This window comes from Neoarius graeffei, chromosome 19 (assembly GCF_027579695.1).
Source record: "Neoarius graeffei isolate fNeoGra1 chromosome 19, fNeoGra1.pri, whole genome shotgun sequence".
NCBI lineage: Eukaryota > Metazoa > Chordata > Actinopteri > Siluriformes > Ariidae > Neoarius > Neoarius graeffei.
Window position 1 is genome coordinate 19,457,685 of NC_083587.1, and position 24,804 is coordinate 19,482,488.

Below are 24,804 nucleotides of genomic sequence, written 5' to 3' on the forward strand. Positions count from 1 at the left end.
CTGACACTACTCCCATACCAAATCCAGAAATTTTCTGGAATCCCCTGGGAATGATGATGATGATGATGATGGATGTAAAATGCAAAGCGGCCGCCGGCAGTGGGTTCATGAATCACTAGTCACTGATTCGATTCGACTCTTTTAAGTGAATCTTTCGGTTCGGTTCACCATCCAGAAATATTATGTAACCTGTAGACTACACGTCAAACGCAACACCTTGTTTAATAACCTGTTTTAACGGCTGAAGAAGTCTGGCTATACTACAGTATTTATCCTACACTAAGAATCAATGAATTTATTATATAGATTTATAGTGCTAAGTTTCATCTACAGATGAAACCTCTAAAATAAACAGTAATTTTGTCGTGACATAGATTAAACATGTGCAGTGCACATGAAAATGATACTTTTTTTTTTACAATGAAAAGATACGCACCTCGCGAATCGACTCACTTAAAAGAGTCGAGCCAAAGGAACCGATTCATAACAAATGCGGCGCGTTGAGTGTACACTTCAAACGCAGTGCGCTGTGCAACAACCAAGTGTGATACTGATTTTCCACCTAAACATGTTCGCATGAAAAGGATCCATTTATTACAATGAAAAAGAAAAAATAGGCACCTCAGGAGGTTCCTGCTGCGCGAATCGACTCACTCAAAAGAGTCGATCCAAAGGAACCGACTCATATGGATCAGGACTCTTGTGGCTCGTTCACGGGAGGAAACCAAACGAGTACGGCAAGTCTCGGCTAGAATGTCATTTGCTTCGAGCGTGAAGTCTAAGTGCAGTCAGGGTAAAGTGAACACCGAGCGAGGGAGTGCGCCTGTGGAGAACTCATCAACGCAGAGAGAGAAAGCGGGGTGAGTCGTTTCCAGTGGGTTTCAGAGAGTGGAGCTGATGGGGCGCTCAAACGACATGGTGGTTGTTTTATACAGTAGAGTCACGAATACAGTACGAGATGAGGAGATTTGGAGACAACATTTAGGAAACAAATGGCTCTGCTTATCATTATTGCATGCATCTTTCTTTCTTTCTTTCTTTCTTTCTTTCTTTCTTTCTTTCTTTCTTTCTTTCTTTCTTTCTTTCTTTCTTTCTTTCCATAACTGTCTATTTAGTAGCTACATAACTAAGCCTATACTGCACGACTTGCCTAAATGTAAATAAGTTTTTAACTATTTTTACACACAACTTCATGTTTCGAAACATGACACTTATTCTTCTTCTGTGGAATTGCTACAGGAAAAAAAAGTCTTGCCGGACACAGTGGGTTGCCAGATTGGATCCAAGAACTATGCGATCATACCCACAAACAGATCTCATTGTCTCTAGCCGCTTTATCCTGTTCTACAGGGTCGCAGGCAAATTGGAGCCTGTCCCAGCTGACTACAGGCGAAAGGCGGGGTACACCCTGGACAAGTCGCCAGGTCATCACAGGGCTGACACATAGACACAGACAACCATTCACACTCACATTCACACCTACGGTCAATTTAGAGTCACCAGTTAACCTAACCTGCATGTCTTTGGACTGTGGGGGAAACCGGAGCACCCGGAGGAAACCCACGCGGACACGGGGAGAACATGCAAACTCCGCACAGAAAGGCCCTCGCCGGCCATGGGGCTCGAACCCGGACCTTCTTGCTGTGAGGAGACATCGCTAACTACTACACCACCGTGCTGCCCCCCACAAACAGATTGTACAATAAATTAGCTTGCAGAAAATAAATAAAAAGTAATAAAAAATAAACATAAAGACAAATTGTAAAAACAAAAGCATGCAGCATTGGAACAAGATAAATATGTTACAAAAGCAGGAAATATAACTGTAGCCTGCTCTGGTCATTTTTGGGCGGCATGGTGGTGTTGTGGTTAACACTGTCGCCTCACAGTAAGAAGGTTCTGGGTTTCAGCCCAGTGGCTGACAGGGGCCTTTCTTTGTGGAGTTTGCATGTTCTCCCCGTGTCTGTGTGGGTTTGCTCCGGTTACCTCCCGCATTTTGTCTTTCAGTTCACAGAGGCAAAATGGAAAAGATTCTTTTGGCATATGGCATTTCCACTGAGACAGTAGCCGCCATAATGATGCTTTATAAAAATACAAAATCTTTGGTCAGATCCCCTGACGGAGACACCAATTTCTTTGATATAAAAGCAGGAGTCCAACAGGGCGACACACTAGCGCCTTTACTATTCATCACACTTGACTATGTTCTGAGAACGTCTCTTGATAAGCACAGTAAACTAGGTTTCACTCTATCTGAAAGATGCTCTAGCAGATATCCCGCCAAAAAGCTGACTGACGTTGACTACGCAGATGACCTAGCACTCACTGCTGATACCATCCCAAATGCCACAAATCTATTACACCTCCTAGAAAATGCTGCTAATGATGTTGGGCTGTATGTTAACGCCTCTAAAACGGAGCACATAAGCTTCAACCAGCAGGGTTCAGTACAATCTTTATCAGGAAAGCCAATCAAAGCTGTTGAATCCTTCACATATCTCGGAAGCAAAATCAACTCCACTGAAATCTCATATAGCTAAAGCTTGGGCAGTCTTGAACAAAATGCAAATAGTCTGGAAATCAGATCTATCTGACAACCAAAAATGTAGTTTCTTTCGCGCCACAGTCGAATCAGTCCTGTTGTATGGCACCACAGCTTGGACTCTGACTGATACCCTCGAATCCAAACTCGATGGCACTTACACTCGGATGCTGAGAGCTGTCCTTAACATCTCTTGGAGACAACATCCCACCAAAGCACAGCTCTATGGATCAATCCCTGAAATCTCATCTACCTTACATAAGCATAGAATGCGTTTTGCTGGACACTGCTGGCAAGCAAAACAAGAGCTTGCAAGTGACCTCTTGCTATATTCCTCGTCATGGCCAAAACCGAGCTGGTAGACCAGCCACCACGTACATTGACCAACTATGTAGAGACACTGGTTGCCTACCTGAAGATCTGCCAATCTTGATGCAAGATCGTAATGGATGGCGTGATAGGATGCTTGTCCGAGCTAGCTTGACTAGATGATGATGATGATGACCTCCCACAGTCCAGAGACATGCAGTTAGGCTAATTGGCTACTCTAAATTGCCCATGTGTGTGAATAGTTGTTTCCCAAGCCCAGGAATGGGAGGGCTGCGGCAGGAAGGGCATTCGATGTAAAACTGTGCTCCAATTAGTATAACATGTGGCTCAGTCGGGTCCACATGGACCCCGACTTAGCAATAGTGCTGGTCAAAGAGGAAGAAGATTCTGGTCACAAGAAGTGAGGTATGGTGCAGATTAAAGTGTCCTCAAGAACACACCTGTGATTTTAGTGTGCATCTTTAGATCCACTGGTGTACTTTTAAAGCTTGACGCTAGTAATATGCACATCATATGCACCTTCCACCTTCCCAGGTATTAAAGATGTTTCACTGATAGTTCGACTTGAACGACAAGGAAAGTTCCAGTTTGGTGCCTTTATTTCTGAGAGTGTTGAGTTTAGTGTAGTAAGTTTGGAAAGGCTTTTAACAAGAAATCATATATATGAAGATGTCAATATTGTAATAATAATAATAATAATAATGGGCGGCACGGTGGTGTAGTGGTTAGCGCTGTCGCCTCACAGCAAGAAGGTCCGGGTTCGAGCCCCATGGCCGGTGAGGGCCTTTCTGTGTGGAGTTTGCATGTTCTCCCCATGTCCGCGTGGGTTTCCTCCGGGTGCTCCGGTTTCCCCCACAGTCCAAAGACATGCAGGTTAGGTTAACTGGTGACTCTAAATTGAGTGTAGGTGTGAATGTGAGTGTGAATGGTTGTCTGTGTCTATGTGTCAGCCCTGTGATGACCTGGCGACTTGTCCAGGGTGTACCCCGCCTTTCGCCCATAGTCAGCTGGGATAGGCTCCAGCTTGCCTGCGACCCTGTAGAACAGGATAAAGCGGCTAGAGATAATGAGATGAGATAATAATAATAATATGTATTTGGAGCATATAAACAAAGTCTCTATGCTCTGATCATTTCTGATCTATTGTATTCTTGATAGTTTGTGAGCAAATTCGTACTGTATATTGTGATACATAATGGTCTATTGTATATCATAGAAATGCCTTTGAGATCCAGGGTATAATATTTTTGTCGTATCTCCCAGCCCTAGTTTGGTTTTAACTCTGATTTGCAGGTGATCAGATCCTATGCTGTGTATTATGTTGCATGTTTGATGACAGTGATAGTCAGTAATCTGTTGTGTTTATCATCCGGGAAATATCTTGAACATGTTAGCCATGCCACTGAACTGAGGAACACTGATCAATCTGGCAACCCACGTAGGCGTTCACACTGCCTACAAAACTATTAACCATGCGTGCAAGAGCTTGAGGCTGTCAATCTGATCCTTGTCCCAGGACAATGCATAAACATGGCCGTTTTGTTGCCTTTTATTTCTTAATGCCATGTAGGCAGTGTCACATGATGTGATGGAAATGCGTGAGAGCACTAAAGTTCATGCTGAAAAATGCAGTGTTGCGATGCTTTTGTACATAATTGCAAATGAAAGATTTATCACAGACGAGCTACACCCTGATATGGAATAACTGAAAACAAAGTGTGATTATCAGCAAACATTTAGTACAAGTAGCATGGCAGGGTTAGTCTGATTATACCTGCACTGTGCTTTGTCAAATCTCTGTCAGACCATGTGTGTGTGCACGCGTGTTGCCTCATACATGGCGTGTTCTTGTTTTCAGGAAGATTTCATGCCACACAATTATATCCATAAATGGACAGATTTCATAATTTCTCAGCATTTCAGATTTTTGTCTTGGTGTGCACAGAACACATCCATTCATCCATCCATTATCTGCAGCCGCTTTATCCTGTTCTACAGGGTCGCAGGCAAGCTGGAGCCTATCCCAGCTGACTACGGGCGAAAGGCGGGGTACACCCTGGACAAGTCGCCAGGTCATCACAGGGCTGACACATACACACAGACAACCATTCACACTCACATTCACACCTACGGTCAATTTAGAGTCACCAGTTAACCTAACCTGCATGTCTTTGGACTGTGGGGGAAACCGGAGCACCCGGAGGAAACCCACGCGGACACGGGGAGAACATGCAAACCCCGCACAGAAAGGCCCTCGCCGGCCACGGGGCTCGAACCCGGACCTTCTTGCTGTGAGGCAACAGTGCTAACCACTACACCACCGTGCCGCCCTTGCACAGAACACAAACCAGGACAAAATAAGCAAACAATCTTTTCTGCAAATTTTGAAAGTAGATAATGTCCAGTACCAGTCAAAACTTTGGACACACCTCCTAATTCAATGTTTTTTCTTAATTTTTATGAATTAAAAAGCCACTTCATGTCTTAAAGTAATGATGGATGTCGTTTCTCTTTACTTAGTTCTTGATATAATATGCATTACTAGTTGTTGAATAGGGCTATTTTATTATTTGTGTGATTATTATTTATTATTTACTATTTAATCTCAAACGCAGTAAGAAGGCAATAAACTCGTCCACTAATTAACTTTTGACGAGGCGCACCTGTTAATTGAAAAGCGTTCCAGGTGACGACCTCATTAAGCTTGTAAGGTAATGCCAATAGTGTGCAAAGCGTCGTCAGGGTAAGCGCTGGATACGCTGAATAATCTACAATATGAAACATGTTTTGTTTAACATCATTTAACATTTGATTACCACATAATTCCATATATGTTTCATGTGTTATTGATGTCGTCAGTATTGTTCTACCATGTAGAATAATATAGAAAAGCCTATGAATGAGTAGAGTAGGGGTGTACAAACTTTTGGCTGGTAGTGTATATTTTGCGCTGATGCAACAGAATTATATTTCTTTTACAGTATTAATAAAGTGAATTAAAATAATGTTTTTGTCTAAATAGAGACCCTAAGTGCTTCTCAGGACACATTTGTATCCAGTTTTGATTCTCAAACCACTTTTACACTTTTCCTTTTTAAGAATAACCTTCCTGTGTTTTAAAAATCTTTCTTTTTCTTTTCTCCAAAATTCCACAGATTCCATTATAATCTCAGCACAAGATTATTTTACCAAAGACTTCTCAAACTTTTTGCAGCCAGGATCCCATTTAACTTTAAATTGAAGAAATAACAAAACAAAACAAAGACCCCATAGGCAGAGATTTTTATTTTATTTATTTACACAATCCTACTATTCAAATATTGGGCTCAGTTTAATATTTTTGGCTATTTATTTGAGCCTTTTTTTAAGGGTCTGCTCAGAGAATGCTTTTGTTATTATCCATAACCACTTATCCTGTGCAGGGTCGCGGGCGAGCTGGAGCCTATCCTAGCAGATTATGTGCAAGAGGCGGAGTACACCCTGGACAAGTCGCCAGGTCATCACAGGGCTGACACATAGAGACAAACAACCATTTACACTCACATTCACACCTACGGTCAGTTTAGAGTCACCAGTTAACCTAACCTGCATGTCTTTGGACTGTGGGGGAAACCGGAGCACCCGGAGGAAACCCATGCGGACACGGGGAGAACATGCAAACTCCACACAGAAAGGCCCTCGCCGGCCGCTGGGCTCGAACCCGGACCTTCTTGCTGTGAGGTGACAGCGCTAACCACTACACCACCGTGCTTCCCTATAATAATAATAATAATAATAATAATAAAGACAAGCTTATTTCCAGGGCTACTTGTTTTTGAATTTTTGGGGTTTAGATTAACGCCATACAAGAGGCCAAGCTGTGAAATAGGCTAATAAGAACTGCAAGACCTTAATCATGAATGTAAAAAAAAAACATTGATAATGGTTGTCATTTTAATACATCTGTAATTATGGGGGAAAAACAACAACAACACAGACGTCCTTGCTATGGTTCATGGATCAGAGTTTGAGAACCACTGTTGTATAATCACACTGTTGTGCAATTGCAATTAGATTCAAGCTAATATTTCTTTATACTTCTTTTAGTTTCATGAAATCTCATCAATAACAGAACATCCAGTATTTTCCACGACAGTACTATTTAGCTGTCCAGAGAAATTCTTAGGAATATTTATTTGTCCCATTTTTCAGAATTTTACATTCCTGAGTAATAATAATACAGTATTAGTAAGTAGTAATATAGTAAACAATAAAACACGCTGTGTTATGCTGTTACAGGAAAATAATGACATGGTGATGTGATGAGTTACAGAGTTACTGTCTCCCTATCACAGTGCATCCTGAAGTATTTGATGTTACAGAGAATCTGATAAATTCCTGTGTCCTGAAGACTTTCCTGTGTATTATATTACTGTTACTTACTGCTATTGTTACTGTTAAAAACCACTAACACTGGAGACTCCTTCCATAAATGTAAAAATAAACATCTCTGAGCATCGCATATCGTTAACGTCGGATTGTGTAGATCTTCAACATACAAATCTTTGTGAATGAGCTGTTCCTATAGAAATGTGTGATTGGAATGACAGACAGAACCGCTTTCCGAGCTGCTTTTATAGAAAATTAATCAACACCTTCTGACCAGTCAGATTCCTGAATTCAGTTCACATACCGTGGTACAGTATAAATCTTTTGTGCCATCCTCAAACCCGATGTTGCTTCATAAGCGATTACGAATAACCAAGAATGTTAATCTTATGACAAACGAGTAGCTCATTCGGGGAAATGTTTATTTTGCAAAGTTTATTTGCTAGAAGGCAAAATTTTGGATATGATGAAACATATGAAAGTCAGATGTTCTGTGTTTCATGTGAATGTGAACAGGTTTTGTCATCGACTGTCTTCCGAGCCAATTTGTGTTTATGTGAAAATCAGGGTGCCAGTATTTCCCCCCAAAATATTTTCCCAATTTTTTTGAAAGATTTATGTGCAATGAGTGTGTGTGTGTGTGTGTGTGTGTGTGTGTGTGTGTGTGTGTGTGTGGCGTCCTCTACGTACAACAAATTTGCTAAATGAAAAATATTTATTCTAATAATAAGCTTTTTTATGTAAATATATTTCTGGAATATCTGAGCACTGATCTGACGTGTTCTTCCAAGTCCACTGTTTACGTTCTGACATGCTGTAGCAGCTTACGTGACGCTCTTCATGTGACATTTATAACAGTATTTATGGTATAAACACATTACGAAGAGATCTCAGATTCTTTTGGTTACTGTGCATGACACCACGTTTTCCTGCACATGTACAATTTTCATGTCAGTTGATGATTAGGTGCAGTATGTGTGTTGTCATTGTGATGAACCAGTTGCTCTGGGTTTTTCTATTTACTGCTGTGGAGGGAAGGGAGTGGATCCTAGAGATGACATATAACCAAAACAGTTCCACATCTGGAGCTTGTACACTCGCTGGAAGAAACACTCGAGTGTGGCGTCCTGCTCATGGTGGATATATTGTATTTGCAGGGGTTTCCAAGACGCAAGAGGGAAGAAGTGTATCACCAGCGCATCGACCGAGTGCGTCCAAACCACAAAGAGTAAGCAAACTGATTCGATTCCAACACGTTGAGTCAGTGTGTGTGTTTAATACGCGGTGAAGAGAACAGCTTTACATCAGCTGTGGTCTGTGGGATGTTTGTACAATTTCTGAAATGATGAAGAAACTTAATCTCAAGAAGTAGATGCTCCTGGAATCCATCAAAGATCGTGGCTTGGATTTATTTTGCTGCAGGAAAACGTCCTTTTGATAGAATCCTCTGATAATTAGTCATAATTTTCTTCTACCGTAAGGATTTAAATAAACAAATAAATAAATTAATAAAGAGACAGAGGTATGCAGATATTCTCAGTACTCCGCACATATTTGTTTGTGTCTTTGGAATTTAAAGCAGTTTACTCCAAGGCACCTTTCTGGTTTTTGTTTGTTTGTTTGTTTGTTTGTTTTTAACAATAATTTAAATCAGAGTTCCTCAACCTTACCTTTTTTGGTAGCCCGGCACCCTGTCTGGTGTAAACTAACCCTCCTTCATGATTGCAGCACAGATTATTTTTCCATTTTTTCAAATTTAATTCAAACATGTCCAAGTATCATATAATTTTATTTTATTTTATTTATCACTATGATTGGAGTTATTATTAGAGTATTTAATCGTGAACTTTCCACTCACAGAAACTCAAAATAGCAAAAGTCTTAGGCACATGTAAAGAAATGCTGTAGAGCAAAAATGGCTTAAAAAATAATGAAATTAAATGTTTCAACATTGACAAAATACTATAAACAGTAATCAATAAGCCAGAATAAATGAAACAAAGTCAGTATTTGGTGTGAGGCGACCCTTTGCTTTAAAAAAAAAAAATAGTAGTCTGAGGTCCAGTGAGTGCAGTTTTATGTGGAAATGAGCTGTAGGTTTTACTGAGCGTCTTACAGAACCAGCCACAGTTCTTCTGGACTCTTTGACTGTCCCACTCGCTTCTTCATTTTGCACCAAAACCCAGCAGCCTTCATTATGTTTTCTTTTTTAATCTGAAAAGTGCTCTCTTATGGAATATGCTGCTCAGATACAAACTTTTTTTCTGTAACATTTAATTTTGTGCTGGAAAAAAAAAACATTTGGACTCTAAAATGTTTTTGTACTGACTCAGTAATGTAGAAGTCATAGAATAGAAATCTATAACAAAGTTTGTATGAAAAAAATAGGGTGTCTGAGACTTTTGCATAGTACTGTGTGTGTGTGTGTGTGTGTGTGTGTGTGTGTGTGTACACAGTACATAAAGTGGTTTACAGATGTTCATTATCATTAAAAGAAAGCAATAGCAGTGTATATATTTGGATGTCTCTTTAAGAATGAACTTATTGTATACAGTAAATGTATTATAATTCTTTGCACTTAGACCTTCCTCCAATATTTTTCACATTCTCGCAATAGCTGAGCTTTCAGCTGCCAAATCTGTCACTTTTTTCTACAGGATTGATGTAGAATTAATTTAAAAATGAGTACATTTTACTTTTAATCATGCAGAAAGTATGGGGGGTGCAAACTTTTGTACAAAAATGTAAGCTTATAGCTATAATAAGTAAACAATACTTGTTTACATACAGTGTATACTAATTTCTTTAAATGACAGGAAGAACAAATCCAAATAATTCTACTCACTGGAATTTGTGTATTGAGAAAAAATTATGGTGGACATATTGAGCAAGTTCTGTCAATAAAAGCTTTTTGTTTTGCAATTCTTACAGTGGTGCTTAAAAGTTTGTGAAACCTTTAGAATTTTCTATATTTCTGTATAAATATGACCTAAAACACCATTAGATTTTCACACAAGTCCTAAAAGTAGATAAAGAGAACCCAGTTAAACAAATGAGACAAAAATATTATACTTGGTCATTTATTTATTGCGGAAAATGATCCAATATTACATATGTGTGAGTGGCAAAAGTATGTGAACCTTTGCTTTCAGTATCTGGTGTGACCCCCTTGTGCAGCAATAACTGCAACTAAACGTTTGCGGTAACTGTTGATCAGTCCTGCACACCGGCTTGGAGGAATTTTAGCCCGTTCCTCCGTACAGAACAGCTTCAACTCTGGGATGTTGGTGGGTTTCCTCACATGAACTGCTCGCTTCAGGTCCTTCCACAACATTTTGATTGGATTAAGGTCAGAACTTTGACTTGGCCATTCCAAAACATTAACTTTATTCTTCTTTAACCATTCTTTGGTAGAACGACTTGTGTGCTTAGGGTCGTTGTCTTGCTGCATGACCCACCTTCTCTTGAGATTCAGTTCATGGACAGATGTCCTGACATTTTCCTTTAGAATTCGCTGGTATAATTCAGAATTCATTGTTCTATCAATGATGGCAAGCCGTCCTGGCCCAGATGCAGCAAAACAGGCCCAAACCATGATACTACCACCACCATGTTTCACAGATGGGATAATGTTCTTATGCTGGAATGCAGTGTTTTCCTTTCTCCAAACATAACGCTTCTCATTTAAACCAAAAAGTTCTATTTTGGTCTCCTCCATCTACAAAACATTTTTCCAATAGCCTTCTGGCTTGTCCACATGATCTTTAGCAAACTGCAGATGAGCAACAATGTTCTTTTTGGAGAGCAGTGGCTTTCTCCTTGCAACCCTGCCATGCACACCATTGTTGTTCAGTGTTCTCCTAATGGTGGACTCATGAACATTAGCCAATGTGAGAGAGGCCTTCAGTTGCTTAGAAGTTACCCTGGGGTCCTTTGTGACCTCGCCGACTATTACACACCTTGCTCTTGGAGTGATCTTTGTTGGTCGACCACTCCTGGGGAGGGTAACAATGGTCTTGAATTTCCTCCATTTGTACACAATCTGTCTGACTGTGGATTGGTGGAGTCCAAACTCTTTAGAGATGGTTTTGTAACCTTTTCCAGCCTGATGAGCATCAACAACACTTTTTCTGAGGTCCTCAGAAATCTCCTTTGTTCGTGCCATGATACACTTCCACAAACATGTGTTGTGAAGATCAGACTTTGATAGATCCCTGTTCTTTAAATAAAACAGGGTGCCCACTCACACCTGATTGTCTGTCATCCCATTGATTGAAAACACCTGACTCTAATTTCACCTTCAAATTAACTGCTAATCCTAGAGGTTCACATACTTTTGCCACTCACAGATATGTAATATTGGATCATTTTCCTCAATAAATAAATGACCAAGTATAATATTTTTGTCTCATTTGTTTAACTGGGTTCTCTTTATCTGCTTTTAGGACTTGTGTGAAAATCTGATGATGTTTTAGGTCATATTTATGCAGAAATATAGAAAATTCTAAAGGGTTCACAAACTTTCAAGCACCACTGTAAACCTCTGTTCTGTGATGTTGGGCTGAAGGGACACCCCGGCTAACATTAATAAGCATTGTTAGTCCACCAGAGTGGGGAAAAAAGATCACCGACTGAGTATCTTGCTATATGTCACAGAGGCTTTCAGTGACTTTGTACAAGAATCTAATCTAAATTCTTGTTCACGTTGTTGCTCATCAGATCTGCACACCAGGCGGAGGACAGTTCTGAAAAGCAAAGGCGAGTGGGTGAGCACAGCGGAGAATCAGGACGAGCATCGTGGTCAGCCCCGCTTCACGTCATTCTTCTCACTGAGGTTCCCATCTACAAAGAGAGACAGTTACAGGACAAACACCCGTGTTGCTACAAAGCTGAGAAATACTGATCTGTAAGTCTGAGTAACTTTAACTTTCTCTTTAACTTTTTTACAGGCAACCGTGATAATGATTAGCTCAGGTGCCACACCCGATTTAGCTTTTAACTGCATGTGGACCTCTCCCTCTTAGTAAATGGTGTAAGACAATGAAATACTATTTTTGCTTTCTGCCTACTGATGTGTTTATTATACCAAGAGTCAAACGTGCCATTCAGAGCTGTTGTTAGATGTATGTTGAATCTGACTTTATATAGAAGTACGTCATGCCCTAATGGGTGTGTAATGAGTCTAAAGAAGCACTATTTTGCTCAAATGCAGTGTTGTTATTAACCAGGATGCAATGATGTAAGCGGGTGTGGCAGCGTTTCATGGACATGTTAAAACTCACAATTACTGTAAAATGTGAAATATGAATTGAGAATGTTTACTTAGCTGAAGCTGAGCTGACTCTGCCTTGCTATCTGTGACCACAAAGACCAAGCGGGCATGCCAGCCAGCGCCCACAGAGGCACTAAAATGTTGCATGCGAGTCTAAACGTGTGTGTGTGTGTGTGTGTGTGTGTGTGTGTATGTGCGCGCGCACGTGAGTCTGCGATAGGTAGCTCAGACAAGTTTAATCCCTGAACCCTCCCTGCTTGTCGGTTGTGTACGGAGTGTTTACTTCTATAATACTTAGTCTGAGTGAGAAAGGGCAGAATGTGGCTCATCTTGTTTGGCCCAGTTGACTGGCTTCACATGTACAAGGTATGAATACAGCCTGAGAATGCTGCTGAGTTCTGGCCCAAGCAGATCATGTGAAACTATGCAGCAGTGCTATGTTTCATAGCTTTTTTTTCCCCAGGCAAAATATAAGCACAGGTTCAAGTCAGTTACAGAAATACAGCAAATGATCTGAATGGCTGAATTATTCACACTTTCAAGAATTATTATTATTATTATTATTAGCTTTGCCATCAGGACTAACATTAATAAAAATAAATAATATAAATCTTTACAAGTAAATATATATTTTTAAATAAAATAAAGTTATATATATGACAGGGTGACCACAACAGCGTTAGCCAATTACTGTAGGCCCACAGTATTAAAATAAAAAAAAATATATATATATATAAAGCTATATATTATAAAATAAGTAACCTACCGAGAACATCAGACAGGACATGCAAGACTACCAACTAAATTACATTTCAAACATATAGATTTAAAAGTGCGCAGCTTGTTGCAGTCATAATTATTTAAAGCAGAAAAACAATAATTCAACATGGTAAATTTCAAAGCGCTACAGTTGTCCATGTTTAAATTCAGCTCCTCAGAAAGAATGTTCCAAATTCTTGTAGAAGATTTCTGGTAGGTTGTGGTAGGTTAACACTTAGGGATGTTATACTTAACAACACTTCTGTTCAGGGATCTGGGTGAGCTCGAGCACCGAGGAACAGGTTGTAGTTGCACTGAAGGAAACACAGTTACTAGACCATGAGACATTTTTACAAAGAAAACCATATCTCATCTCATCATCTCAAGCCGCTTTATCCTTCTACAGGGTCGCAGGCAAGCTGGAGCCTATCCCAGCTGACTACGGGCAAAAGGCGGGGTACACCCTGGACAAGTCGCCAGGTCATCACAGGGCTGACACATAGACACAGACAACCATTCACATCTACGCTCAATTTAGAGTCACCAGTTAACCTAACCTGCATGTCTTTGGACTGTGGGGGAAACCGGAGCACCCCCACGCGGACAACATGCAAACTCCGCACAGAAAGGCCCTCGCCGGCCCCGGGGCTCAAACCCAGGACCTTCTTGCTGTGAGGCGACAACGCTAACCACTACACCACCATGCCGCCCAAAAACCATATCTACTGTGCAAAAAATAAAAGGAATAACACATGCAATAAGACCTTCAAAATGTTGATTTCAAAATTATTGTTACCTCTAGTTAATATTGAAATGTCCCTTTGTAAGAATAACAGTAGGAAATCATTTTGGCCATGTCTAAGAAGGTTGGACACGCTTGTCCTAACCTCCAGGCAGAAGCATCCATGTTTTGAGAGAAAACATCCTGCTACTTATGGAATTTCATGCCATCTTGTGATTTCACAAGATCAAAACAGCCTGAAAGTGTCAATGAGCCACCAAGTCACATTATTTTTAAAATATTATTTTGAGAATGTCTTTGGTAGAGCAAGGGTAAGTCGTTTCTTCAGTTGTTGGACTGTGTGTAACATGGATTTTCATTTTGTATAACAAGCTTTGCCTATTCTCTTGAAGGGTGGCAGTATTTTTAGAGGTGTACTAAAATGTCATGTTTTGAATTAGTAAATTGTTGTTTTCCATACAGGCACACGAAATCTGATGTAGGAACAAAGGTAGACAATGTACGACATCCAGAGGTAGGCATTTATCCTGAAGATCTGATTTCTTTGAAATGTAAACGCAGAATCCATAAACAACTCAATTAAATCAGTTAATTGTCCCTTCATGCATTTGCATGAGCTCTTTAGCATCTTTGTAATATTTGCAATTCGAACATACCGTAAAATACCAAATAATAGCCTGGGCGATTATTTGTCTCAATCACGTAAGAGACCCGGCGCGTATTAGAGACTAGGCGGCTATTTGGAACAGGCGATTAATTCCTTCTTCACAAACACCTTCCCCAAAATCTACCTCAAAACGGGGAAAAAAATCATTCTCAGATAGGCCTACTTTTAACCAGTATAACTTACAGTTTGTTTAGAGTTAGATTACAGATAGCACGGTGCCGACTTCGGGGAATTTTGAAGACGCAGAATGCATCTTCGCATGGCACAGTCGGGGTGGATAAAGGATAAATCACACACCTTTTCCTGTTAATGACTAGTTAAGCGCATGCTTTACAAAATAATCAAGAAACCACACCATTGTCTGTGTGCAGCACTGTGATTTAATTACTCTGCAAAGTTATGGTCACTTGCTATCACCCTCACCCATGCAGCCTCCCTCCACCCTTTGCGCTTCGCGATGTCTGTCAATCTGAAATTGCATGGAGGGCGCGACGTTGAAGCAACATAATTAGGGTGCGAAGTGTCAAACCAAAGGGTTTTTTCTTATGCTGAAAAATAAGTGACCTGCAGTGGCTACATACTGTCATCTTGCATTCTCACGTTTCTCTCCAAGACGTCTCCCTATTTGGCCGATATGAGCCTATTCCCCGAGTGAGTTGGTACGGTGGCTCGACCCCGTAGAAAACTTAAAGTTCGGATGAAAGTTAGTTGAATAGGTTACTGACTTGTAGGCCTACATGTTGCCTGCCTGACGCGTGCTTCTGCCCAACTTGCACGACAGATTACTTGTTGAAAAGGCCCCTTGGATTAGATTGGCCGCGAGCAGACTGAAATGCATGTTAGAACGCTCTCACCTTTTTTGTAAAGCGTCTTCCAGATCCGAATGGGTAAGGGCAAGTGAAATGGTATAAGGTCTTTAATAAAACTCAGTGTGTGCTTTGACGCATGCATTCGGCAATTTAGGTCGTTTAACAGAAGCAGCAGTCCAACCTTGGAAACCCGCAGTCCTCAATGTCACCACACACGCTGGCTTTCGTTGGGTATACCCAAAGGGGTGGCTAAGACATCTGTCAAAAGTTACGGAGTTGCATTCCTCAAGAAATATTACGGTAGACCAAGATTATAACATTGAAATGGCATGTTTATTATCACGTAACAAAATGTTGTAAACAGTATTATAGAAATAATTTCATTCATTCATTCATTCATTCATTCATATTGTTTCGGTAGAAAACTATGCAATGCAAAATCGTTTAAACACCAGAAAACCAGAAAAGTGCTGGGCCTCAAGATTCTAGATAGAACGTTCGGACGCTTTTTTTTTTTTTTTTTTAGACCCCGGCGAGTATTCGGAACCGGCCTTTATTTGTCACAACACACGCGTACACCCGGCCGTTAAAGGGAACTCGGCGGTTAATTGGAACTCGGCTATTATTTGGTATTTTACGGTAATTGCGATATTAAGCTTAAGGCAGTGGGGTTTTTTAAACAGTAGAATGCACATTTTTCATGGATAAACCTTGGGTATTCTATTAATTCCTGTGTTTTTTTTGTTTTTTTACAACAGTTAAGTGAAAAAGATTTCCTCGTCAACACGTTAAGAGAGTCAACTCATAAAACAACTAAAGATGAGGCTGTATCGAAATCACAAAATGGCGATACCATCTATTCATGGGGAAACCATGCTGTGTATGACATATCCAGTCACAGATCCACAGTTGGAATACAACGTGGCTTAGCACACTGTGATCAAGATCAGACTGCAAAAAAGGGACAATCTTCAGGCTGTGAGTGTGTGACAGAGCTGCAAGTCAACCAGAGTGAAAGTATAGAAGGGGAATCAGGAGTTAATGACCCTCAAGGACAGAATGCGGAAGGAACACTTTCTCACAGTAATCTAATCCCTTTTAGAGAGCATACTGGTTCAAAGGCCGACTCTGACTGCCAGGACTGTGCATGTTCTCCGACAGCAATAAACCAGGCCTTATCGCTGCCCTCATACCCTGCTTCTCATTCTGATAATAATCTGAAATCAGATCTTATCAGTTCCACCGCAGCAATGTTTACCTCTACATTAGTCTCTGTTCTTGCTCCTCATTGGAGCGGGCGCCTTAGGAGACACAAGCGAGGCTTTAGCAGTGATGGACCAGAAATTGTGCAAAATAGGAATCTGTCTGCTTTGAGTCAGAATGAACAGCATCAACAATTTCCCCTCCAGCAGATACAGGCACAGGGTGAACCAGTCAACGACTTCAGTAACAGGCTTAGGGGATCAGCAGGAACCAGCAGGAGTTCTGTTGAATGGCAAAATGAAAGCTTCTCACATTTCACAGAATCGAAAAAACAGTTTTTGAAAACCAGTTCGTTGAGAATGAACAGACATACCGTGGACCAAACACCAGAATTTAGCAGCCCTATTCATGTGTCAGTGGACTCCGGTGAGGTGCCTAGGTCCACCCTGTCCCTCCAACTCAGTGACTACAGAAAGATGGCACAGCCCGTGGATCAAGGAGAGTCCTTCTCTTCACTAAGGTCAAGGCCAACAACAAGCACTTTGCTTTTGTCTTCTAGAAGGTTGAACTCAAGAAAACCCATTCCTGAGTCCTTTCAAATGGAGAAGCAGTTACCCACATCCATCAGCTCTCTAAATTTACCTAGTAAAAGCACATTAAGGATTTCCCAACCACAACCCAACCTGGTTTCCCCAAACAATCCGGCTAAAGAGACACTTGTAACAAAAAGCAGTCTTGCATCTCCCGAACAGCTCTCAAATCCACACAAACCCAAACCGTTCTCCCCAAAATGGGGTGAGATGGACTCATCAGTGAAGCAGCGCTATTTAATCTCAGGGGATTTTGACATGATCAACAGAACTCCTCCTCCTACAAATGAAAAAACTAGGGAAAGGCTGTTTTCAAACTATGCAACCAGATTCAACCAATCAGGGACTCGCCAATCTGTTCAGGATCATGGAGAGGTTGACCAGAGCATCACTGACAATAAAAATTTGCAGGATTCAAATAGTAAGATCCCAGAAAGTTCTGCTTGGATTTCTTCAAAGGAAAATGCAAATAGTAGATTTGTTTTCCCACAAATTCCCTCAAACCTGAATTCTGATAGCATACTTAAGACACAGATTAGCAAGACATCAATGACGAGCACAAATCTTGAGCCGAGCACTTCTGTGCAGTCTAACAGGATCAACAATATGATCAACTTGAACAAGACCAGCATGATAAATAGAACAACTAGCCCCAGAACAGTCCAATCAATTGCCACCAGTCCCTCTGCCAGTTTAACTCCTGTACCCCTGATGCAAGCTGACCAAAACAACATTCAGACCTCAAGCAGTTCGGATAGGCCTTCATCGAGCCCAGTGAACTTTTTAAGGATGAGAACATTTACCGACAGTCTTAGCTTCTCACCTCGGAAAGATTCTTCTGTAGAAGAAACAAGCCCATCTCATTTATGGTCAAACCATCTGAACTCTAAGAGGCAGTCAAGGGAGTCAAATCAAAGCCCTTTAGATCAGCTAAGTCCTTTATCCCCATCTGAGTTTAAGGCCAGAAGAGTTTGTATTCCAAGCATCTACAAATACCTAAGGGAAACCAGTCCACCTAAGGACGCCCAGGGGTCTCCAGCATTGAGCTCTCCTAGTCCTCAGACCTCATCTGTAAAGCAAATACAGGAAAAGGATAAAAATTCAAGGAACCTGTGGTTCTCTTTTGACTTAAACTCAGTTGAATCACGTGATCCACTTTTGAAACGTGACTCCATTTCCACCAGTGCACCACAATCTTTGCCACCTGAGACTGGCAGAAGGTCAATGTCTTATCCAAGTAAATCCCCTTACTCCACCCTCATCTCTAAAAGAGCAGCAGTTAAGAGCCTTTCATCTCCACCTGCGACGCACCAGCACAGTCGATCTTTTTCTTACAGTAGTTCACCAGTTGACGCTAAGTCTCCCAAGCTGGAGAAAAGATCTTATACATCTGTCCTCAGAGACCGGTTGAGTCAAAGGAAGTCGCCATTGGGAGAGCCAGTAGGTTCTACTGATATTCAGCTTACAGCAAAAACAGTTTCCTTCTGTCCAAATGGCATCTCAGAAACCTCAACAGATACAAAGTTCCCAGATCGTCAAATTAACACCTTAGTCGCAGATGCAACACAACCAAAACAGACTGACACTGTCATTAAAAATATCCCTCATGAGGGACTAAATGGCATATTTTTATCTCAGGATGACAAAGGTAACCCTTATACAGCTGACACGTTGAATTCCAAAGAGCATTCTTTGCCACTGGGGACATCCCCAATTAATGAGGCGGTGCAAAAAGGTGGAGTAACAGAAATCTTAAATGCAAATGAGACATTCCAGGCAAGTCAGAGTCCTAACTCAAAGAAGAGCCTCTTCTCTTTAAGAAGTAAGAAAGATAATGTTTTCAAGTCTTCTCCTTCTGCAGATAAAGAGGGTTTAACTGTTAAAAAGGATGAGATGACAGGACTTAAAACTACAAAGAGAGTGGACCAGGTGTTGAACCGTTTGAGACTAACATTTGGTGGCAAATTTTCAGAAGACAGTGACATGACAGTGACAAGTAGAAGAAAGACTAAAAAGGAGGAGAATTCAAATATTAAGACTTATGAAAGCATTAAGAATGAAAAAGAAAATGATGATCTGACAGTTAAACGGCAGATTAACCCTGAAGATCTTTTAGAGAAAGTTTCTGAAAGAACTAGGAAACTTGACCGAATGGCTGATCAGACAGTTATGACACAGACTGAACCTGAAAATGTTTCAGAGATCAAGGTTCCAGAAAGAACTAGGAAACTAGACCAAGTGGATGATCAGACAGTTAGAAGAAAGACTAAAAATGAGACACACTTAGATATTATGACTTCTGAAACCAAGAGGAAAGTAGAGCAGGAGCTTCCTGAAAATCAAACTTTGAAATCTCCAAACTCCCCACATATCCAAATCACCATTATGACAGAATCTTGCAGCTCTTCTGGCCCTACGTTAGGTTTCAGATATGAAAAACAAGCCAACTCACCAAATATGGGCGATCACAAAAAACTAATGGAGGAAAGCAGAAATCGAGTCCTGGTTAGACCCATTAGCCCGAACTGGCCTAAGCCTGATAATATCAACAGCTATGCCACACTGCCTCCAGGCAAAAGATCCAGAGTTGAATCATCTCCAACACTTTCTCCATTTGAATGTTCTTTAGAAGACAAACAGAATGATAACGTGTTTTTCAGCAGTGTCCTTACAAAGAGAAATAACTCTGCTCTAGGTGAGCCTGAGAATGTTGCTCAACCAGACAGCGTTATAAATGTTGCAGGGCAGAACTTGACAGGGGTAGTGTTGTCTTCTCCCTGTGCTGATCTCAAGTATGGACTGCAGCATGGACGATCTGTCTCAGTTAGCAGTGTAGTTTCAGGGCGTCCGTCAGGCCCTGGAAGAATCTCGACAGGATCGAGACAAAGCAGTGTCAGCGACTTGAGCAGCTTGGATGGTTTTGTGACCAAGAGCCGACATTCAAGTGTCAGCAGCCCAGTCGGGTCACCTGAGAATAATGGCACCACTTCCAGTGGTTGTATTTCTTATAAGGGACCTACAGGAGGACGGTTACCATCAGAGGGCCGTCTCAGGAGCTCAGATATCCTGGAGGACATCTCATTCCAATGGGATATGGAAGCAGGTCCAACGCCACCCCCTTCTCCGGTATATACTCGACGTATATCCCAAGTCTCCAGCCCCTCTTCAGCTAGCAACAGGACCTCGCCAGATAGCTTGTCTCCGCGTGGACTTTTGCCTTCCAGGAACTACAAGTCCATGTTGTCGGTTTTTGAGGAGTCTGGTTCAGAGACCACTACTGATGATGAATACTATCTCAATAGTGATGACGACAATGAGAAAGAAACAGAACTTTAGGGGATAGTGTTGCATGACATGAATGAAGTTGTGCATGTTATGGTATTTGTGTGGTTAAGGTTTGTATTTGTGCACTTTGATCACTTCCTCAGGAACAAAATATCTCCATCATGATTGAATGTAATGCGATGAAAATCAATGCGAAATCAGTGAGCTGAAGCACTTCCATATGCTCCTGTTAAAGCTTGCCCTGGCATGGCTAATTACTTCGACCCAAGTGTTATGTTTGAACCCATTTTCAGTTTGAGATTGTTATTGATAATCAATCATGACAATTCATGCACTGTTGGATCATGGATTATATTCAGGCTCTGTGTTTATGTATCAGTTATGAATCAAATTTTAATTGATTGTTGTTCACAGTTTGCCCTTCTTATTGTGTCATTCCTTCAAGCAGACAGCACTGGCAGTGCAGATGATAAATCATTTTAGTGGCAGCAGAAAAGCTGAAAGCAAAATCAATTTTTTTTGAACCACATAACAAATATTATATAGTGCTTTCTCAACTAGGATAAATTAAATATAACTAAAAAAAATCATATCATGATACTTGACATTTTTTAAAACAGTATTTTGTTTTATTTGAGATTTTGATAGCAAAGCAAGACATGAAGTACTCGAAGGTGTTTTATAAGATTGGTTTTAATTTCAACACGTACAATTTTCTAAAAGAAATTATTTAATGACAAAAAATGAGATGACAAATATCGATTTTAATATTTAATCAGCTACTTCTTGCTGCTTTATCGTCCTCCTAATTTTGAAGTCAGGGCTCACAATAAGCACAATACTTACAGAAAAATATATTTTAGATATTTTATAATTTATTGCAATATCAACATATTCACTTCTCCTGAATTTTATTTTTTTTATGTTGGAAATAATACTGTAGTTTGAAAGAAATTTGGGAATAAATCTTAGAAAATTTTTTTAAAATAACATAGTATGTGTTTATTTAATGTAAACAGATCAGAATAATCCCATATGAAATTCTATGTGTGTCACGACAGTACATAGATGATCTACAATTCGATACTTTCGGATTAAACAATGTAGTGTTTGTTAATGTTTTTTAAAGCAATGTTGCAAGAGGAAAATGTGAGCACTTCAACAAAATTCATTTTCCCTGAGGTTGTGATGTTGTTGTTGTTGTTGTTCTTGTTTTTAATTATGATCTTGATGTGATCCAAGAAAAACAATTCATTTAATTAACATTGATGAATGTAGTGAAATGATTTGTTCAGTGTGTCCCAGTAATCCATAAGTAAAGAATAAAACAGCTGGGGTGTGCCGTTATATAAAACAAATAACTACAAGCAGCAAGAGCGCAGAAACAGTTACCACCTGGAAGTGGATTATTTTTCTTTAACAGCATGCCCTGAAGTGGTTTAATCCTCTTACACCATGGCAATTTGGCAACAATTTTTAATATGGACAACATACCGTGCTTTTTAACCAATTATGGTTACACTAAATGTCCATATTACAATGAGTGCATTAATATTAATATAAAATGAAATAATTGTCCGAGTTATGGAAAAACAATCAACACTGATAAAACACCTGACCAATCAGGTTTGAGAATTCAACAGTGCTGTGTGTGGTATAAGGCTGTTCTTAGGCACTAACCAAAAACAATATGATAAAATCTATTGTTGAGTAAACAATTTATTTAAGTATTAATAATATTTGTAACAAACAATTCTTCCACAAATTAACAGTAAGGTTTAGTTGCTAAGCAACATAACAGGCAAAGATTACAGTATTCCATGGACAGAACAATGGTTTAAGAGAATATACACCCGGGCTCAGCCAATCACATTTTAGAACCAAAACTATGCCCTTATAATAATATAGTTAATAAAGAAATTTAAGAGTTTTTATGAAGCTAAGCAGGGCGGCACGGTGTTGTAGTGGTTAGCACTGTTGCCTCACAGCAAGAAGGTCCTGGGTTCGAGCCCAGCGGCCGACGAGGGTCCTTCTGTGTGGAGTTTGCATGTTCTCCCCGTGTCCATGTGGGTTTCCTCCGGGTGCTCCGGTTTCCCCCACAGTCCAAAGACATGCAGGTTAGACTAATTGGTGGATCTAAATTGACCATAGGTGTGAATGTGAGTGTGAATGGTTGTTTGTCTCTATGTGCCAGTCCCGTGATGATCTAGCAACTTGTCCAGGGTCTAACCACCACCCCCACCCCGTAGTCAGCTGGGATAGGCTCCAGCTTGCCCACTAACCTGCACAGGATAAGCGGTTACAGATAATGGATGGATGGAGTTCCATTCCTAAGAGACAAACAAAGCCACTGTTAACAGATAAAGGCTGGTTGGGAAAGTGAAACTAATCCTTGTCTGACTTTAAGGGGATCTTGTCTAAAATTCTCATCTCATCTCATTATCTCTAGCCGCTTTATCCTTCTACAGGGTCGCAGGCAAGCTGGAGCCTATCCCAGCTGACTACGGGCGAAAGGCGGGGTACACCCTGGACAAGTCGCCAGGTCATCACAGGGCTGACACATAGACACAGACAACCATTCATACTCACATTCACACCTACGGTCAATTTAGAGTCACCAGTTAACCTAACCTGCATGTCTTTGGACTGTGGGGGAAACCGGAGCACCCGGAGGAAACCCACGCGGACACGGGGAGAACATGCAAACTCCGCACAGAAAGGCCCTCGCCGGCCACGGGGCTCGAACCCAGACCTTCTTGCTGTGAGGCAACAGCGCTAACCACTACACCACCGTGCCGCCCTTGTCTAAAATTATTATTAAAATATTGAAAGTGTTCCTGCTGACACTACTCCCATACCAAATCCAGAAATTTTCTGGAATCCCCTGGGAATGATGATTATATTGGACGTAAAATGAAAAGAGGCCGCTGGCAGTGGGTTCATGAATCACTTGTTAATGATTTAATTCAACTATTTTAAGTGAATCTTTCGGTTCGGTTCACCATCCAGAAATATTATGCAACCTGTGAATGGTTGTTTGTCTCTATGTGTCAGTCCTGCAATGACCTGGTGACTTGTCCAGGGTGTACCCCGCCTCTTGCCCATAGTCAGCTGGGATAGGCTCCAGCTCGCCCGCGACCCTGCACAGGATAAGCGGTTACAGATAATGGATGGATGAAGCTAAATAATGAAGTGGCAATAATAACTGCCATAACAATACCCTAATACAATCTCAGAGAATAAAGTACATTGTTGTACCTTTAGGGGTACACCGGCTTGTCACTGGGTCAGTACTCTCTAAGGTACTTATCTCTACCCGTTATACACTGCTTGGGAACATATGTGTACCTTTTTGGCCCTAAAAAGATACACATAGTTACCTTAAGGTCCAATAATGAGCCCTAGGGGGTACATTAGTGTAGACTGTACCTTGGGGGACAGAAATTGACTCCTACTCTGCACCTATTTCAGACAGTGTACGTCCTAACAGCACCAATAAAAAAATCAAGGTTTGTCTTGGATTGGTAAATCAGGAATGTATTGACGCCACTATGAAACATTATCACAAACTGGACAATATTTTTGAACATAAAGGCCTTGGCGTAGAGTTAAAGCTGCACACCCACCATGATAGATGTTTCTGTGCTGAGCCAGTATGGAAAGGAGTGGTGGGCAGGTCCATACAGTAACTCACTCATCATGAATGGCGTGAATGAAGCCAACCCTGAGATCAAAAATAGACAGTGTGTGTGTGTGTACATTCAGAAGCTATCTTCACCACCACCAATGAGCTTTTGTTGTTGTGTTGCTCTGGTGAAGTTTGTTTGTTCCTCTCTAGTACACATATGGAAAACAAGGGTTTGGCAGAACTATTACTGAAAATCGTTGTTGTAACACGCACGATATGACATTGTGTATCATTTGCTTGTAAGCAGAAGGGTGTGGATTGGACTGAACAGCTTGACGCTTAGATTTGATTGCTGATCCTGGTGTCTGTCCCGTAAAGGTAGCGAGATTTTTCTTTAATCCTCCTTATCATTAAACTGAAGGTGTACTTGAAGGGTACGCTTACATATTTCCTGGATGCGTACTGCTGTGCAATACATAGCGATGCCTTATATTTGTAATAATTTAACACTGAAATAGTATATTCTTATATGATAACGTTGAATTCCTTCTATTTTTTTTTACACATCTAAGAACCTAATATATCCTTACAATAAATATTTTCTATTTT

The 24,804-nt window shown here is 40.7% G+C and overlaps 1 protein-coding gene across 2 annotated transcripts in view; it reads left to right on the forward strand.

The window, feature by feature from the left end:
* The first annotated feature begins 720 nt into the window (after window positions 1-720).
* Window positions 721-24,804, forward strand: part of zmp:0000000991 (uncharacterized) — a 39,216-nt gene continuing 15,132 nt past the window's right edge. Inside the window, exons 1-5 of one of the 2 annotated variants that reach the window (XM_060899798.1) lie at window positions 721-860; window positions 8,398-8,468; window positions 11,960-12,146; window positions 14,476-14,527; window positions 16,248-22,573. In XM_060899798.1, the coding sequence (XP_060755781.1) occupies window positions 754-860; window positions 8,398-8,468; window positions 11,960-12,146; window positions 14,476-14,527; window positions 16,248-20,618 (4,788 nt within the window). In that variant the 5' untranslated portion in view covers window positions 721-753 and the 3' untranslated portion in view covers window positions 20,619-22,573. Of the gene's footprint in view, window positions 861-8,397; window positions 8,469-11,959; window positions 12,147-14,475; window positions 14,528-16,247; window positions 22,574-24,804 lie in introns of those variants that run through there. The other variant, XM_060899799.1, reaches the window with a different exon arrangement.